At 42.2% G+C, this 17898-nt stretch overlaps 1 protein-coding gene across 3 annotated transcripts in view; it reads left to right on the forward strand.

Moving 5' to 3' along the window:
- CEP63 (centrosomal protein 63) overlaps positions 1–9795 on the forward strand; it is a 73309-nt gene extending 63514 nt beyond the window's left edge. For 2 of the 3 annotated variants that reach the window (XM_060011297.1, XM_060011299.1), the window contains 3 exons: positions 356–553; positions 2237–2323; positions 9282–9795. In XM_060011297.1, coding sequence (XP_059867280.1) covers positions 356–553; positions 2237–2323; positions 9282–9440 — 444 coding nt within the window. In that variant the 3' untranslated portion in view covers positions 9441–9795. Of the gene's footprint in view, positions 1–355; positions 554–2236; positions 2324–6237; positions 6444–7220; positions 7501–9281 lie in introns of all 3 variants that reach the window. The other variant, XM_060011298.1, reaches the window with a different exon arrangement.
- The last annotated feature ends 8103 nt before the right edge of the window (positions 9796–17898 follow it).

The following is a 17898-nucleotide window of genomic DNA, read 5'->3' on the forward strand; positions in this document are numbered from 1 at the left end:
CCTTTCTGTTGTCTTCTGTGGACCAGGAAACTATATAAGCAAAATTTTTAGATTTGCAATTAGAAAAAGAATGAAGGTGACAGGTGCTGTCCTCTAAACAATGTGGCTTCGACTTTGATACTGGTTCTCAGCATTTGAGTAAGGCATCTCTCCCTGTTTTGAAATCTAATAGGTAATTGTGGGTATAACCACCTGACCTTCAGTACAGATATGCAGCTTGGTAAATTGCTAATTTTCTGCAGATTTAATCAGGGAAAAATTCATGTCTTAAGGTAAGGTAAAAATTGCTTTATTATTATATTTTTCTATCTAACATGTCTTCTCTTAATTTTTAATGCCTTCTATTTCTTTGTAGTTGAAAGAACAGATTTTGCAGGCTGAACAGAGTTACAGTTCTGTACTAGAGGGAATGAAGATGGAGATCTCCCAGCTAACTCGAGAGTTACATCAGCGAGATATCACTATTGCTTCCACCAAAAGTTCTTCCTCTGACATGGAGAAGCAACTCAAAGCAGAGATGCAAAAGGCAGAAGAAAAAGCAGTAGAGCACAAGGTGAAACTAGAACAAAAATTCTCTTTATTTGAACTTTGTTTTTTAAATTTATTTATTTTTGGCTGCATTGTGTCTTTGTTGCTGTGTGCAGGCTTTCTCTAGTTGTGGTGAGCGGGGGCTACTCTTCATTGCAGTGCGCGGGCTTCTCATTGCAGTGGCTTCTCTTGTTGCAGAGCACAGGCTCTAGGCGTGTGGGCTTCAGTAGTTGTGGCACGCGGGCTCAGTAGTTGTGGCTTGCGGGCTCTAGAGCTCAGGCTGAGTAGTTGTGGCGCATGGGCTTAGTTGCTCTGCGGCATGTTAGATCTTCCCGGACCAGGGCTCGAACCCATGTCCCCTGCATTGGCAGGTGGATTCCCAACAACTGTGCCACCAGGGAAGCCCCTGAAGTTTGTTTTTGAAGATTCAATTTATTAAAGGTATATTCCATAGTAGTTAATTTAGTAAATTTTTATTAGCCCTCTTCTTCAGGCTAAGGGTAGGCTGGTTAACAAGCAGTCTAGTGGAGATTGGTGGGAGGTGAGAGTAGATGAGACAAGTGAAGAGACCCTCTCTGTGGCGTGTAGGGTGTGTATTAAGGCTGTGCCACGTTCGCTGTGACAGACCAGAGTTCAGACAGGGCGAGTGGTCAGGGATGAGACTGGAAAGCAGTGACCTGCTCCTGAAGGGCCTGCCCACCCTGTGCAGGAGTAAAAGGTCTCTGTGGTTGTCGTGTGGAGAATAAGTGAGGAGGCAAAGAGACTCGGATGCTGTCACAGCAGCGAGACTGTGGCCCGAGCACTGCGCCAGGGAGGCAGAGGGAAATGGATGCATTCTGGAGAAAATCGACCGGGCTTTGTATTTGATTGGACCAGGAGAATGAGTTAGACAGAGTTAGGAGAAGATGTCACTCAGGATTCTGGCTTGGGCAACTGAATGGGAAGTGATGCTCTTTAGTGAAATACAGAAAAGATAGGGAGCAGGTTTGAGGAGGATAATGAGTTTGTATAAAGGGTACATAAAATGGGCAAGCTGGGACACTGGTTTGAGATAAAGGCTGGACTTCCATATGGAAATATCTAGTAGTCAATTCCACAGAAGGCCTGGAGTTCAAGATTAAAATCAAGGTAAGACATTTAGTTGTGGAAATCTTTGCATGAAGTTGGCATTTGAAACCCTGAGAGACTTTGCTATTATAGCGAGAAGGCATAGAGTATGAAGAGGAGAGACTTGCACCAAACTTAGGTATCTACTCATTTAGGGTAAAAAGGTGTTGGAATGGAGCTAAAAAGAAAAGTAGCAATAAGGAAGGAAATCAGGTAGTTTTCACAAAGGAAGTAGGAAGGCAGGGAAGGAAGGAATCTTTTCAAGTAGGAATGGCTAAGCAGAAAAGCTAAGGAGAATGAGGACTGAAAATAAGTTTTACTGCCTTGTGAAAGGAGTGCAGTCCACATGATGCTGGAGGTGGAGGCCAGTAAGAGGAGTGCTGGGGGTTACCAGTGCCTGATTCATCTTCTTAGAATAGTATTCTAATTGCATGCATATGAATTCATGTTGAAACACCTTTTCAACAACCTTTCAGAAAGTATTTGTATATATGAATGAAGAATGTGACCTCGCCTAATGAAAATTACATGTGGAAAAATTTTATAAGATGCGCTTGATTTATTTGTTACCTTTATTTGTTTTTTGCTTTTCCCTTCTCAGGAGATTTTGGCTCAGTTGGAGTCACTCAAGTTAGAAAATCATCGTCTTTCTGAAATGGTGATGAAATTGGAATTGGGTTTACATGAGGTACATAAATAGAAACTTAAGTTTTTCTACTATCCAAGCCTTTAAAGAAATCACTTTGTAAATACTGATATTGTAAAGAGAAAGTTAAGATCAAACTATGAAACAATCCTTCTGCAAAAACTTTCTCAAATGAAAAGAAGTCAAGACAGTGATGGGAGTGAGCAAAATATGACTCTCCACTCCAGCAATTGGAAGATTTAAAAAAATATTATGTATGTGATAAAATACATAATGTGTTCTTAATAGGGAGAGTGTATGTAAAGGGCTTAGCATAGTGTCTGGCATTTAGTAAATATATAATAAATGTTTGATGCTGTTATTATTATTACTGAAATTATTGTGTTCACAATATCTTTTCATTATAAAGTATATGATCTTTTAAATAGTTTGGTTTTAGTTATATTTCTACAAGATATAGTTCATTTCATCAAATAGTCTAGAATCTTTTATGTTCAGAGTATTTTACTAGACAACGTAATGGACACAAAGATGAATTAAGGTAAGATTCTTGCCTTTACAAGGTTGAGGGTAATCTAGTAGGGAGGATAAGAAATGTAAACAAACTGCTGTGAAACCAGAGAACATGATCAGCTACAGTGAGTTATAAACTGTGTGGATGCTCCTTGAACTATTTTGTTATAAAATCTATGTAATTTTCAAAATGACCCATCTGATCTGACCCATCTTTTCTTGATGTAGGTCAAATGCCCAGATATTGTAGAAATTATTTTTTTCTGTATTTCCAGAGAGTGTGTGCCTCCAAAGATTCATGGTGACACAATGCCCCTGTTTGCTCCTAAGTAGTTTTAGTTCCACACTCATGGATTATGGAGGCTGTGGTGGCAGAACATGCAAAAAACTACATGAATACGTTATTTCAGCTAAAAGAAAATACGGGGGACCATTTTTATAATATTTTGAGAGGGTGAGACTCTCTTAGCGTCACAAAACCATAAAGAATTTTACAACATAAGGAATTTTACAACATAAAAATATAAAATTTCTGGATGACAAAAGACCCCATTAAAAAAGACTAATAGACTAGAGGAAAACAATCTATTAACAGATAAAAGGTTAATATAAAATATTAATATATAAGGATTTCCTGTAAAGATAATAAAAAGATTGGAATCCAGTAGAAAAATGGGTAAAGGACATAAATAGATAATTCATAGAAGTAATGCAAAAATCCAGTAATGAAGAAAAGCAGTTACACCCCTCTAATAATCAAAACAAAAGAAATAAATATTCTTTTGTTTATTGGCTTGACAGTGATTTTTTAAATCCAGTATAGCCAGTGTTGGCAGGAATATAGAGGAACAGGCTCTTCAGTGCTCTGTTAATGAGAAAGTGAATTGACATAGCTATTCTAGAGGGCAATTTAGCAATATCCATTAAACTGTATGTAAATACATGTAGCCTATAAAGTCCTGAGTCATGTGCTTTTCTGATTTTGATCATCATTGTTTTCCAGAAAGGTCGTATCAGTTTGCATTCCCAAAGAACCCATCCTGTAGGAGCAAAGGCATAAAAATGGTCATTTCAGTGTTGTTTGCAATATCCAAAATTTTGAAAAAAACTAAATGTTAATCTATAGAGGGATGGTTAATCATGACTTTCTATACTAGGAAATATTATGCCATCATTTAAGGTGGCAGATGAATGTGCACATCTAATCTCGCTCCCTCCCCAAATCCCTCTAAAACTATAATGAAAGGATTTTTTTTTTTTTTTTAAAGCACAAACCTACAAGGATGGAAAAAGTGGGAGAGGAGACAACAGCTAAACATTTTGTAAGGGGGAAGATGGAAGGAAGGAAGGAAGGAAGGGAGGGAGGGAGGGAAGAAGGGAAGAAGAGAAGGAGGGAGGAAAATGACTTTATATGCCCTGATTTAACCCAGTACTAAGCTAGTGGTGGAGAAAACCTAGAACCAATCTGATTTGCACCACAGAATCTTCAGAAGGCTCAGGATTTGGCAATAGCTGATTGACAGAATCTTATCTTATGCAGTGATTACCTATTCATATTTAATAGTTGGGAACTCTCAGGGGTGCGTAAGCCAGACTATGACCAGAGAATCTGTTCAGCTTAATTTCTCCTGAAACCTCTATCTAACAGTGGTGATAATGTCCTTTCTTTACACAGCAAGGTGTGTGCTTGCTATGCACTTTTTATATTACCTTCCACATTCATTTATCTGTAATTGTTGATAGTAAAATAATAAATTTGAGAAAAAATTAAAAGATGCCTGCCTGGCAAAAGCAAACATTATCTTCTTTTAAAAAGTATATTTAAATGACATCAGAAATCAGACTCTGGCGGGGGAGAATCCTGTTAGCAGTTTATACTTCCTCTGGTTTTGAAGTTACACACAGTGTAAACATGGTGTACGTATTAAGAACAATTATTAGAAAGTGCCGTTTTGCATTTTACCTTGGAGGAAGGTGATATTACTTTTACAAATGAATATTTTAGCTAAATAACTTTTAATAAAAGTATCTAATATCTTAATAGTAAAAGCAATAGCTCTGATAAAGTATTTACCACAGTAAAAATAAAAATTGACAGTAGTTTATAGTTTAACTCCTATGTCCTGCAAATTTTTTTTTGAGATTTTAGCATTTTGTAACTTACTGTCACTGCTAGAACAGATAGTTAAATGGTTTTATTTTAAGATTTATTTTTTTGCTAGGTACATTCTGTTTGTCAAACCACTGTTTACCAGCTTATTTTCGGAAAGTTCTTTATAGAAAAGACCAAGCTAAACATCGAATTAAATTCCAAAGAAGATAACCATAATTTTTCAGAATGCTAATGAAAATATTTTGTCATTAGAAGAAAATGGTCCAGACCTCTGTCTTTTTAGGTACTGTATTACCAGGAAACACCTAGAATTGAAGAACAATAAATAATCACAGAATTCAGACCAGATCAGAGTAGTCATACCTACCTTATCCTTGAATACTGCCTTATCATGTCCAAATTTATTTCACATACCAGAATAGGTGCCAACATTACGTAAAACTCTTTAAGACCAGAGAGTTGTTTATTTAAAAGTTGTCCCTGCCAGCCAGAATTCCTTTTCAGAGCCTTATGTCCAAATTTCTTTCTTTGAAATAGGTCTTTTGATTTTCTTCCACAGGTGTTCTGGGGCTATTCAACCTTCTCTTTCCTTTTTTTTTTTTTAATCAGTAGCTTTGTTTTTAAGTTAAAGCGTAGTTGTATAATTGTATAGTATAGTTACAATATTACATTAAAGTGTACAACATGATTCAGTATTTTTATAGATTATAGCCCATTTAGAGTTATTGTAAAATAATGGCTTTATTCCCTGTGCTGTACAATATATCCTTGTGGCTTATTTATTTATACATATACATGCATTTGTACCTCTTAAACCCCTACCCCTATCTGGTGCCCCCCCTCCCCTCTCCCCATTGGTAAACCACTAGTTCTGTTTCTGTTTTGTAATATTCATTTGTTGGTTTTATTTTTTAGATTCCACATCTAAGTGATAACATACAGTATCTGGATTTCTCTTTCTGACTTATTTCACTGAGCTCAACGTTCTCTTTCTTGAGGAAGAATCCATGGCTGCTATTTTCTTTCTTTTTCCCTGTTTTTGATTCTCATCCATAGCTTTCTTCCATCCTAGTTCCAGCTTTCCTCCAGTTCCTTGGATATTCCTTGGCACATCAGGGAAGCCCATTGTGCTCCTCGTTTTCTGCCCCTATTCACTGTAAGAAACAGAACGTTGTTTCTCTTTTAGGGGACCAAAACCAAATCTTCACTTTTTCCTGAGTAAAGCCATAGATTAACTAGTCATAGCTGAAAGTAATTTTCCAACAGCAGTATCACAGATTACAAGTTATTCTTGTATAAAGTAAGTGACTCTAGTATTCTTTTTTATTAGGCAAAAGAGGTTTCACTAGCAGACCTCCAGGAGAATTATACTGAGGCATTAAATAAATTAGTGTCTGAAAATCAACAACTACAGAAAGATTTGATGGATACCAAAGCTCAGCTGGAGATTTCTACTCAGATTTGCAAAAAAAACCAGGACAGGATCTTTAAACCAACACACAGCAGAGTACCTGAGTTCAAGAATATGGAGTTCAAGTAAAATTTCTTCATAGTTTATTTAAAATATATATCTTTATAATATAATTCTCATTTCTTTGAGAATAATTTCCAATTTACAGAAATTAAACCTTCGTCAAAGGACTCTGTTTAATCCTGAAGTACACCGTGCACAAGTAAAGCTGTTAGGTTAAGAGGTGCAGGGGTTCTAAGCACTTTCATCGAGGCTTCTGGATGTAGGTGTAAATGGCAGCCTATTCCACTGAGCCTCCTCATGCCGCCTCCTACCTCTCCAGCCCCACTTGCCCCATAAGAAGTAGAAGTTGGCTTTTTGTAAAAAGCTTCTTTTGTATTTTTGGTCAACTAATGATAGACTGTTACCTAAGAAGTCAGCATTCAGTGGAAAACCACCTGGCTTCAGCTCCTACGGTACGGTTTACACGTTTTCCTACCGGGAGCCTTTGCTGACACCCTCACCCCCACTCCCACCTCTTCCCCAGATGAAGGTAAGGGCCTTCTCTCTGCACAGTGCTTCCCTCTATCCTAAGCACCAACCACACGGGGTCACCCTGGCAGCTTGCTTATCTTCCTTGCTGTATTGTAAGTGTGTGGGGGGCGGGGGCCTGGCGGTGGGGATCGGGGATTGGGGCCGGAGTGAAGGAAGGACCATCTGGTCGGAGCCAGCTGCTCATTTGGTAAATTACAGCCTTCTTAGCCTGGTCCTGTGAGTTTAAGTGAACTTCAACAACAAGTATGTTTTAAAAGAGGAAAGTTGCTACAATGTTTATCTGTTTGATTTTCTCATCTGCTATCCAGGCCAGCCAGTGGCCAGCGCAAGCATGATGGGATGGAGGCTGAGCACTACAAAGCAGGTCTTCATTCTACGCAAGGACAAGCATTGGATAGCGTAGAGGCTGTGTCCTGGGGCCTCACCCCGCCGAGTCATCAGATCAGCCCTTGCTGCTCCACCATCTCTCTGCCTTCTAACTTTCTGTGCAAAACTCACTCTTTGCCTTCAGTGCTAGATACAAATGAAACCAATTTTTCTGACACTGTTTCTGAAAGTATAAATGACCAAGAAGACTTTATATATTCGGTATGGAGACTTGCTGAGCTTACTAGTGTATTAAGTTTATTTAGTTTGATTTTATTTTTTATTTTAAGGTGGAGCAGTATTCCCCCTCCCACCCCCCTTACTGGTTCTCTCTCTTAAGCAGCCTTTGTTATCCTCAATTATTTCTGTCTTAAGGTTTTGCTTGTGAAGACACTGTTGTCCACGACTACTTTTCAAAATGCATCTTAAGAAATATAACATAAGTTATAGGTATTCATTTCTTTTTAGCCTGAATGGGAAATTCCATTGCTGCCTTTTTCAGAGAGGGTCAATTTTGTGTTGGGATGATTGGTTCAAGGAATATCTCTGCCTGCCAAGATAGTCCTGGGGCATAGACAGTGGGGAAGGAGAAAAGGAACGGTTGGAAAGGGAAAGAGGTGGGTAGAGGCGGGGGAAGGAGTTGCATCTGACGTGTCTAGAACATGGACTGGGTGCCACACAGTGGTGGCCCTGGTGTCAGAGGCTGCCTTTCCATGTGGACTGGCCCCTTGTTCTCACAGCTGCTGTGAGGACTCCACTCCACCATCTTTTCTTTACCTTCTGTGCTGAAGCACTCGCCTCTGGCCATTCATTCCCATCAACCTCCCGTGGTCGTATACCTGAGAAAGTTCAGTATTTTTGACTTTTTAATGTGCCAACAAGTCCATGGGAAGGTTTTCTTTTAGTTGTCAAAATATATGTAATATATGTATTTCTGAAATCCAAAAAAGTCCTGACAACTAACTTTCTTCCTAAGTTTGTCAGCAAAACTTATTTGGCGCTGAAACCTCACCTGGCCTGAACTGAGCTGATGTGATAGTATGTATAGATTTTATTGATCCCATTTAGCATTTTACTTCAGAAATATCAATGTGTTTGATTATGGGAGTTACCTCTGACCCCTCATGTGTCTGTATTTGCGAATTCGTCTACTCACTAAACTGTAACCCCTGAGCAGTACTCATGAGCACTTCCACAGTCATTCGTGAACGTGTGCAGAGGTGCACAAAATTTGAGTCACTGGACTTGCATGTTTCCAGCTGAGGTCAGTCAAGGTGGCACTTTGCCCTCTTGTTTCAGCTCTTGTGCTGAGTTGAGATACCCAGAGGATGGAGCCCCTGGGGGACAGCACAGTGCAGTGCAAGAAGCTCAGATGCTGGCGTTGAACAGGGTTTGAACCCCGACTCTGGCACCCTTTAGTGGGGTGGCCTCGGGCAGGTCACTAAACACTCTCAACCATGTTTTCTCTTTTGTAAAATAAAGAAAATAGAATCTACTGGATGAGTTGTTTTTAGGAGTTAGGATTATAGTCCATGTGAAGTGTGTGTGTGTGTGTTTCCCATAAGAACAATGTTTCAATATTCATTAATTCAGTGTTTGAGATGACTTTCATAGAAAATAACTACTGCAAATGAGGATTGACTGAACTTGGTACATGTGACCTTTCTAAAATCTAAATTCTGAAACCAGTGGTTTCAGATAAGGCACTGTGGACTCAAAATTTGGAAGAAGGAAAGTATTGATTTTAACTGATACCTAATTTATTATAGGTAGCTTTTCTATGCTTTAAAACAAAAGTAACATTCAGATTTTAAAAGTGTGTTTGAAATAATAGGCATTAAGTATTTCTCTTCTGGGGTATAGAAGGATATACAAATGCTTTCAGAGGAAAGCATTTTTTAAAACATCACCTTTTAATATTGCTAGTTAGAAAATATCATGAATAATGTGTCTTAGAAATATACTATTCAACTTATGTGTGTCAAAATGTGTTTCTCTTCTAGCGTCCCTTGCCTCTGTCTCCTCTTGGTTCAATAGCCACAAGATTTTTGGAAGAGGAGGAACTGAGGTCTCATCACATTCTAGAGCGCCTGGATGCACATATTGAAGAACTAAAAAGAGAGAGTGAAAAGACAGTGAAACAATTCACAGCCCTAAAGTAGCCTCTTAAAAAATCACAAACTTGGAAATAAAAATAAACACCGAAGAGTTACTGTCATCGTGAAGTAGCGGCTCTTTGAAAGGCCGAACATACAGACACCATAAAGATGAGATGTACTAATAAAGCTGCCATGAGGAGTCTGAGAAACTGATATTAGCTCTAAGGTGTTTTCACTGCACTGGTTTGTTCGAAGGACTTTTTCCAGCAATAACCTGTAAATAAACCACTTTGCTAGACTTTTTCTCATGTTAATATTTATTATCGTAAAGTGATACTTTCTCATGCTGACTTAAATGTGAATAGCTGTAGACTAACTAAAGATTTTATGATTCGTGTTGAAAATAAAGTAACTATAGGAACTTCCTCTGAGAGCAGTAGCATTGTATGTAGTGGAAGCATGGATCTCGGACTCAGAGTGATCCAGGTTGGTGTACTGGTTTTGCTTCTCATTAGCCAGCTGGGCTGGTAATGTGTGAGGTTGGGCCGAAGTGTGTAAAGGGGCTGAAGGACTTTGACAGGAAGCCTTCTCTTGCTCAAAACACAGGGGGAGGAGCGAGGTGGGGGTGGAGCCTGGGGCTGGGTTAGTGTGGGTGCCTGGGGACACATGGTGGAAATCTTGGTATCTGCATTTCTGAGGAGAGGTTTAAAGGGGAGACGGAGCTCTCAAGGTGCAGGGGCATTTGAAGCCACGGAGAGCTGAGGAGGAGGAGGGCAAGGAGAGAGAAGAGCAGAGCTTAGAACTTGGCCGCCCTGAAGGACACCGGCACAAGAGCATCATGCGATTAGACCCAGCAGAGGAGCTGGAATGTGCGACTAGAGACCAGAAGGTGAGGTGTAGGGCTCTTGCCCCCAGGGATGGGGCTTCTGTGATCTGACCCTCTTGGTGGATCTTTCCCGTCAGCATGGAAACATCCTGTTATTCTTTCTTTAAAGCAAAACAAAACCTTGGTTCCATATCCTCCCTATCTACTGCTGCATACATTTGCTCCCCTTCACGCAGACACCTCTGGTGAGAATTGTCTGCAGTGACTGTTCCCATCATCTTCCTAACCTTCTCCATCCCCACTTCCCTCCCTGAAACTGCTCTCCTGCTCTAGAGGTTGCCAGTGACCTCCTTAGTCCTGAGCATCATTTCACACACTTGGCCCCTCCCTCTTCCACTCCTGGCTTCTTTGACCTGACACTCCTGCCCACTGGCCACTCCATCTCATTTTACTCTTGTGGCTTTTCCTCTTCTAAAGCCCCCCCCCACCCCCCACCCAGGACTTCCATGTGGGTTTTCTCACTCAACATGCTCTTCCCTAGACTGTTCCATTCAACTTCAAGCTTTTAGTACCATCTGTAGACCAGTGACCCCTGCATTCAGAACTGATCTTGACCTCTCCCCAGAGCTGCTGCCTTACATATTGAACTGCTTATGGAATAGCTTCACGTGAATGTCTGATAAGCATCTCAGGTTGAACGTTTCCAAGAGAGAACTCCCGATTCTCCCTCTTGCTTAGGTTCCGTGTCAGGACAGCGTCATGTGTGCCGATTGCTAGGAGTTATACTTAATTCCTTCCTACCCACACGTCTGTATCCAAGCCATCGGGAGGTCCTCTCCATGCTGCCGCCTATCTCAGGTCCAACCATTTCTCTCCTTCTCACGGCTGCCGACCAGTCACTCACCTAGGTTCTGGCAGTAGCCTCCTAATTGGTACGACGACTCCTACTCTTGACCCCACTAATTCATTCTCCACAGCGCCTCCGGAGATACCCTTTAGAAATGTAAGTTAAACACCGTCAAGCCCTCAAAGGCTCCTTACTGCTCTCAGTTTAAATCTGAATTGCTTGTCGTCGCCTACGAGGCCCTCAGTACCCGGTGCCCGCCTCTGTCACCCGCGGCATCATCGTCCTTCCCTCGTGCTCCAGCCGCGCTGGCCTCCTTTCTGCCTCTCGAGTGCTGCCAGCTGTAACCTGTGAGGGTTGCTGCACTTGCCGTTTACCTGGTGTCCCTTTCTCTCACCGTGCCTGCCATAGGCGCTTTCTCCAAAGCCTCCCTGACTGCTGTCTCCAAAACCCGCTTCTCCCAGCTCCTCTTGCTCCCTGCCCTGGGTTATTTCCTTCATAGCACTCGCCACTCTGCAGTCATTTTGTTACTTGATTTACGTTTTTATTGTCTATTCTGCCTTTAGAATTAAGCTCCTTGAGGGGAAGGACTTGGCAGTCTGGTGGGGCCCTCATCTCTCCACACAAGCCCAGCACTTGGAGGTGCTCAGTTCAAAGAGCAGTGAATAAATGTCCTTCCTCAGAGGCAACACATTTTCCCTGTGAGTCTTTGTGCGTGCCGTCCCTTCAGCCAGCCCCTCTTCCCACACGCTTCCACCCCCACACCCCCCATGCCCTTAGTACCTCAACTGGCAAGAATTTCGTACATCCCAGGAGGAGTTCCTTGTTTCTCACAGCGCCCTGTGTGTGCGTCTCTCAAAGCGCTGAGCACCCTGTGCTTCCTCTTACAATTTCTGTCTCTCCCGCTGAACGGAAAACTCCTCAAAAGCAGGGGCCATCCTCAGTCAGCAGGCTGCCTAACACATAATAGATACTAAGCAAACACGAGGTGGATGAAAATCACCACCATTCTAGCTTTCATTGTACTGACCTCTAAAATGGGGATAATACTTCATGGGGTTGAGAGGATTTACTGAAAAGGTATTTCTGGGAGGGCTTTGCAGACTCTGAAAATACTGTACCAGTGTGGACTGGTGTGAGGAGATTCTGAGTTTAAGACTGTCCCAAGCTTCCACTTAGAATATATAGGGTGCAACCCCTGCTTCTGGAATGCTCATAGTACTTGTTGACTAGGAGGAACAATGGCAGACTCTGTAGTCACTGGAAGCACTTAAGGAATCATGAGGTGCTATGTGTTTCCTTAAATTTATACTGTGTTGTTTAAAGTTGAAGTAGTTAATGATTGTCTGAATTTGTCAGAACATTTGATTGTAATTTCATCTCTCAACTTCATTCTTCAAAAAGATATGCCAGGGGCTTCCCTGGTGGCGCAGTGGTTGAGAGTCCGCCTGCCGATGCAGGGGACGCGGGTTCGTGTCCCGGTCCGGGAAGATCCCACATGCCGCGGAGTGGCTGGGCCTGTGAGCCATGGCCGCTGAGCCTGCGCGTCCGGAGCCTGTGCTCCGCAACGGGAGAGGCCGCAGCAGTGGGAGGCCGGCGTACCGCAAAAAAAAAAAAAAAAAAAAGATATGCCAAATATTAAAATGTGTCAAAATTCAATTTGAGTTAGTTTCTTCATATACAATACATTTTACAAAACCTCTCGGTGATCAGGGTGCCCAAATTAGCTGAAAAGATAAGGGTGCTGTTGTCTACTTTTGGGTTTTCGGATGATGTTTTGTTGGGTGAGTTATTTTCCTTGGCCTGGGTTCTAGTGAAGTTGTGTTTGGATTTCTACACAGATTTTAGCCGAAGAAGATACAAATGAGTTCCCACTATGGGATGGACATGACCTTCCCATGGAGCCTCATTTGATTTCAACAAGTCTAGGAGGCAGTGAGTGTCATTGTCCCATGTGACAGGGAGGATTTAAGTGGCTTGCCCAGGGTCCCAAAGCCCCAGCTCTTTCTAGCAGCGCCTGGGGATAGAGAGTGTGGACTCTGCAGGCACACAACCCTGTTCCTAATCCTAGCTCTGCCACTTATTAGCCCTGTGACCTTGACAAAAATAATTAACGTCTCCATGACTTCATTTTCTCATCTGTAATGTGGGGGAAATAAAAATTGTACTTACCTCATAGGATTTGTGAAGATAAGTATTTGTAAAGCACTTAGAACAGTGCCTGGCCTAGTAAACATGGAAGTATCTTGTTGAATAGAAACAATACAATGCTATGTGTTTCTATTATGTCTGCTTAGCTGCAAAAATTTCTACCTTCCTTTTCATACGCAGACATGTAACACCTGGTAAACTATAGGTGATGGTTGTCTGTTTGCAAAATATCCTTGAGTCCAGAACCTAAACGTTACATGTGAGAAAAATAACTACAAGAGAAGCTCTACCTGTCATTGAGAACGTACATTAAGCAAACAGCTGTCATGCATGGCGTTTCATGAAGTGCACAACATGAGGTGCAGAATGGCAAGGTTAGAAAAAGAAATGTGTTGACTTGTTCTAGAAACAGCTTGAAATAGTATACAAAAATGCTTTAAAAAGGAACTAACAGTGGGGTTGGGCCAAAGGACAGGTGAGGGCTATAAAAGCTGGTCCCAAACAAACAGCTAGTCCAGTCCAGTTGCCAGAGGCAGGCAGCAATGCTGCTCTGAGCTTCTTAAGGCCCAGAGTAGAGAAGAAAACATTATTACTTACTTAAGTACATAATTAAATTATTGTTTATTAACTAATTATTACAAAATCAAAACACCATGGGTTCAAGGGAAGCACTCTCTTTCTCAGTGTATGAGCCGTCGGAGCGGGACATAGCATTTTTGTAACTAATAAGAGGATCGGTACAGCTTCCTTACCGGGGGCTTCAGTGTGGACTGCTGGCGTAAGGCTGAAGTGCAATTCAGAAGAACCGGTTCTCAGAAGTCCCCAGCATGACGGTGTGAAGCTCTCATGGCCTGGCTTGATCAAAGGGGAACATTTAGAGGAATGATGGACGGCAATCTTCTACAAAAGCTATTTCTCCACAGTGCGATTTTAGTAACAACACGGTTCACTCTTTCTCTCTGTGGGAGCTTAGAATTTGGGAAACTTATGTTGCCCATTAAGGCCACATTCAAATGATTTGACAATCCAATCAGAAGTAGGTTTATATTCCTCTTATGAAAAGAAGGAACCTAGTCAAGGCAAAGCTTGAATGGTGGAAAGTCCAGGAATTCCCTGATACTAAATGCAGGGAGAAGATCCATGGTTCCCACCAGACGCTCAAAGATATCTGTGAGACAAAAATGGATTAAGAACCACAACTTTAGGGGCTGGAATTCTCCCAGAATGGTGTTCCATTTCCTGGGGAGAGATACAAAATTGGAGGAGCCCAACGAATTCCTATGGGGGCTGAGTTTTAAAGTGCAGTTGAATAGTCATGAAAAATTCAAGCTTTTCAATAATAAAAAGACAAATAACCCAATTTAAAAGAGGGGAAAAGATCTGAATGAACATTTCTCTAAAGAAGTTATACAAATGACTAATAAGCACATGAAAAGATGCTCTCAGGGAAATGCAACTCAAAACCCTTCACACCCACGTGTAATAAAAAAAGATGGAAAATAACAAATGTTGACAAGGATGTGGAGAAATTGGAATACTCATACATTGCCGATGAGAATGTAAAATGGTTGTTACTTTGGAAAACAATTTGGCAGTTCCTCAAAAAGTTAGATTTAGATTTACCATATTACCCAGCAATACCGAGCCTAGGTATATACCCAAGATCAGTGAAAACATATGTCCAAAGGGTTGCACACGAATGCTCATAGCGACATTATTCATAATAGCCCCCAAATGGAGAAAACATAAATGTTCACCAACTAGTGAATGGATAACAAAACATGGTATATCTATACAATGGAATATTGTTTGGGAATAAAAAGGAATGAAGTACTGATGCTACAATATGGATGAAACCTGAAAGCATTAAGCTAAGTGAAAGAAGCCAGTCACAAAAGAGCACATATGTGTGATTCCATTTATTTGAAAAGTCCATGTTGTGCAGATCTGTAGAGACAGGAAGTAGTTGCTGATTGCCTTGGGCTGGGGGGTACGGCAGGATTGGGAGTGAAGACTAAAGGGTAAGGGTTACTTTGGGGGTTATGAAAAGGTTCAAAAATTTGATTGTGGTGATGGTTGCACAACTCTGAATATAGCACAACTGAAAACCATCGAACTGTACACTTCAAATGGATGACTTATATGGCATGTGAATTATATTTTAATGAAGCTCTTTCCGAAAAAAGCCTCTGATGCACAGCGACACCTAAAAAAAGTCAAGTTTATATTCAGAAAACATTACAGCACATATAGCACATGCTATTCTAAAATTTCATATTTTCCACTTTCACACTTGGGAGTAACAGTGGCACTCCTCTTTAGAGGGTGGTGATCAAGCTCTGTCTGAATAACTGCTTGTGTGGGGACAAGATTACACACTGAGACACCGTGGGTAAGGGCTTTGCCGGGATCCGGGTCACCGAGATCTCCTGCTCTCCCCGCAGTGGAGCGCAGGCTTCTGCTGCCGCTAGTGGGGCAGCTTCCAGGATGACTGAGGGCCCTGGCAGCAACGTCCGTGGTCACCAACCAGGCAGATCTTCTTGGCCAAGTATATTGTCTGGAGGGGCTACGGGAATGCTCGGCGCTCTCTCAGTGGTTAGAGGAGGGCTGTTTACAGAACATTTTAGATGGAGTTCCAGACCACTGCTGGGAAGTGTGGGAATACGAGACTGTGCCCTAAGACTGCTTGGCCAGTCCCCAGTGTCTTTACAAGCGTGACAGCAAAACAGAGGAAGAAAAGCCAGGTACACGCCATACACCCGCTCATTTCTTCAGCTAGGGGATAGAAGATCAACCAGGACACTGGTCAACACCCCTTTGCCCGGTGCTGTTATGGACCCGCCACGCTCTGGGAGGCATCCGGTGTGGATAAGCTGGCTGCTAGCTCTGGGAGCTGTCCTGAGGCCCGAAGCACTGGCTTGGGGAAGCGGCATGGGCCTCTCGCTGGGCCATCTCTTGGATGTGTCTTGCCCCTAATGTGTAATATGGACTAAAACAACTCACCAGTCTGAATCTTTCTGCAACCTAGGACATGCATTTCAGATCCTCAGCCTAAAATTAAATGCCACAAACAAGGCAACAAGTGTTTTCTACCAGTTAGTCCCTTCAGCCATGGCTGAGCACAGCCCTTGCTCCCAGCAGGAGCATGTGCTACAATGTGCAGGTCCCCGTGTAACCCGACAGAGTGGTGGCTGAGGCAGGAGCCCTGTGGCTTCCCTAGTGATTCTCCTCTGGGCTGACAGGCGCCTCAGCCCAGTGTGGAACGCTGGCAGCAGCCTGTTCTTATTAATAAGAGTTGGACCGTGAGCAAAGGATGGGGAAGGTTCTAGACGGGTGATGTGTCCAACCTGCTACCTCCTGCGTGAGCTGCCGCTTGTGGACTATGAAGGCATCCCCTGATCTCTTTAATTTGCTTCAAAAGTTTTAACACTAACACATGGTTTAGCAACACCACTCAATTCCAATATATCCCCAGGTTAAGCCATTCCTTAAATCCACATTTCTCAAACTGTGTTCCAGACACCTGAAATTTTTCAAAATTTTAATAAGAGCTCCTTTGAAATGTACCAAAGCAGAATGGGAAAGGCTGCATGTCATCCCCGCAGAGCGGGGATGGAATTGGGAGAGCTGCCTCTCTTCCTCCCACTGGCCACGACCCCTGCATCCCTCTCCCTGATAGTCTCCCCTGTGCTTTCCAAATCACTGGGAGCTGGGGGCCTTAGGCACTTAGACGTTCTTAACATTTTGTGTGCCAGGGACTTCTTTGGCAGAGGGATGAAGCCTATGAACCCCTCAGAATACTGACTAAGTCCACAAAATGAAATATATAATGTTAAAAAGAAAACCAATTACATTGACATTCAGTTATCAAAACCTAAGAAAAAACAAATTTGTGATTAAAGTATGACATGCACCTCTTTATTAATTCATTAAATAATGAGACCCAGTGACAGGTCTATTGCCCACTATGTTTTGAAGCAATGATGCATGAAGATACTATTCTGAGGTGTCTGCAACAACTGTAGTGAGAGGTGAAAATACCTGTGATTTCTCTTGGAATAAAGCCCCAGGTACTGCTAGTGTTGCTGTAGTTTATAGCCAATATTCCTAATAGAATGGAAACTAAATTTCAGTTAGAGCTTATTGAGAATAAGGATGTTGAGTTTTCCCACTCAAGTTCATAGAGGCTTAAATTCTCTCCTTGGACCCCTTGGTAGGGGGTCCACGGACTCCAGGTTAAGAATTTAGAGGCTTAGAGCTTATTTATGCTTTACCTTGTCCCTGGTCAGTCTGGTTCTCTGTGAACATTCACTTGTGTAGTGGGGGCAGTATTTGTGCTTAGTGTCACCTGTGATTCTAAGAACTCAGTCTTTAAACGGATGAGATCACAAACCAATTTATGCAAGAGGAACCTTATTTTTTATTATTCGTGGAGTGACTTTGGGCATCTTGGAGAACTAGTGTTATGCACTCGACAGCTCAGAGCGTTCCCCTGAGTTATAGGGGACCCTGGGCTGTGGATGTTCTCAGCATTTAGGGCAACCAGGTCAAGCCTGGGATGGTCAGAGCTCCTGGCCTGGGGATCCCTGTAGGTGACAAACCCAGTGGGTGACAAGTGGCATCTTGGGCTTGCTGCACGTGATCAGGGAGAAGCTGGACCACTCGGACGTCTCCTCCAACAGAGCTGCAGAGGGTGCCAC

The sequence above is a fragment of the Delphinus delphis genome, chromosome 4 (genome assembly GCF_949987515.2).
Source record: "Delphinus delphis chromosome 4, mDelDel1.2, whole genome shotgun sequence".
Taxonomy (NCBI): Eukaryota; Metazoa; Chordata; class Mammalia; order Artiodactyla; family Delphinidae; genus Delphinus; species Delphinus delphis.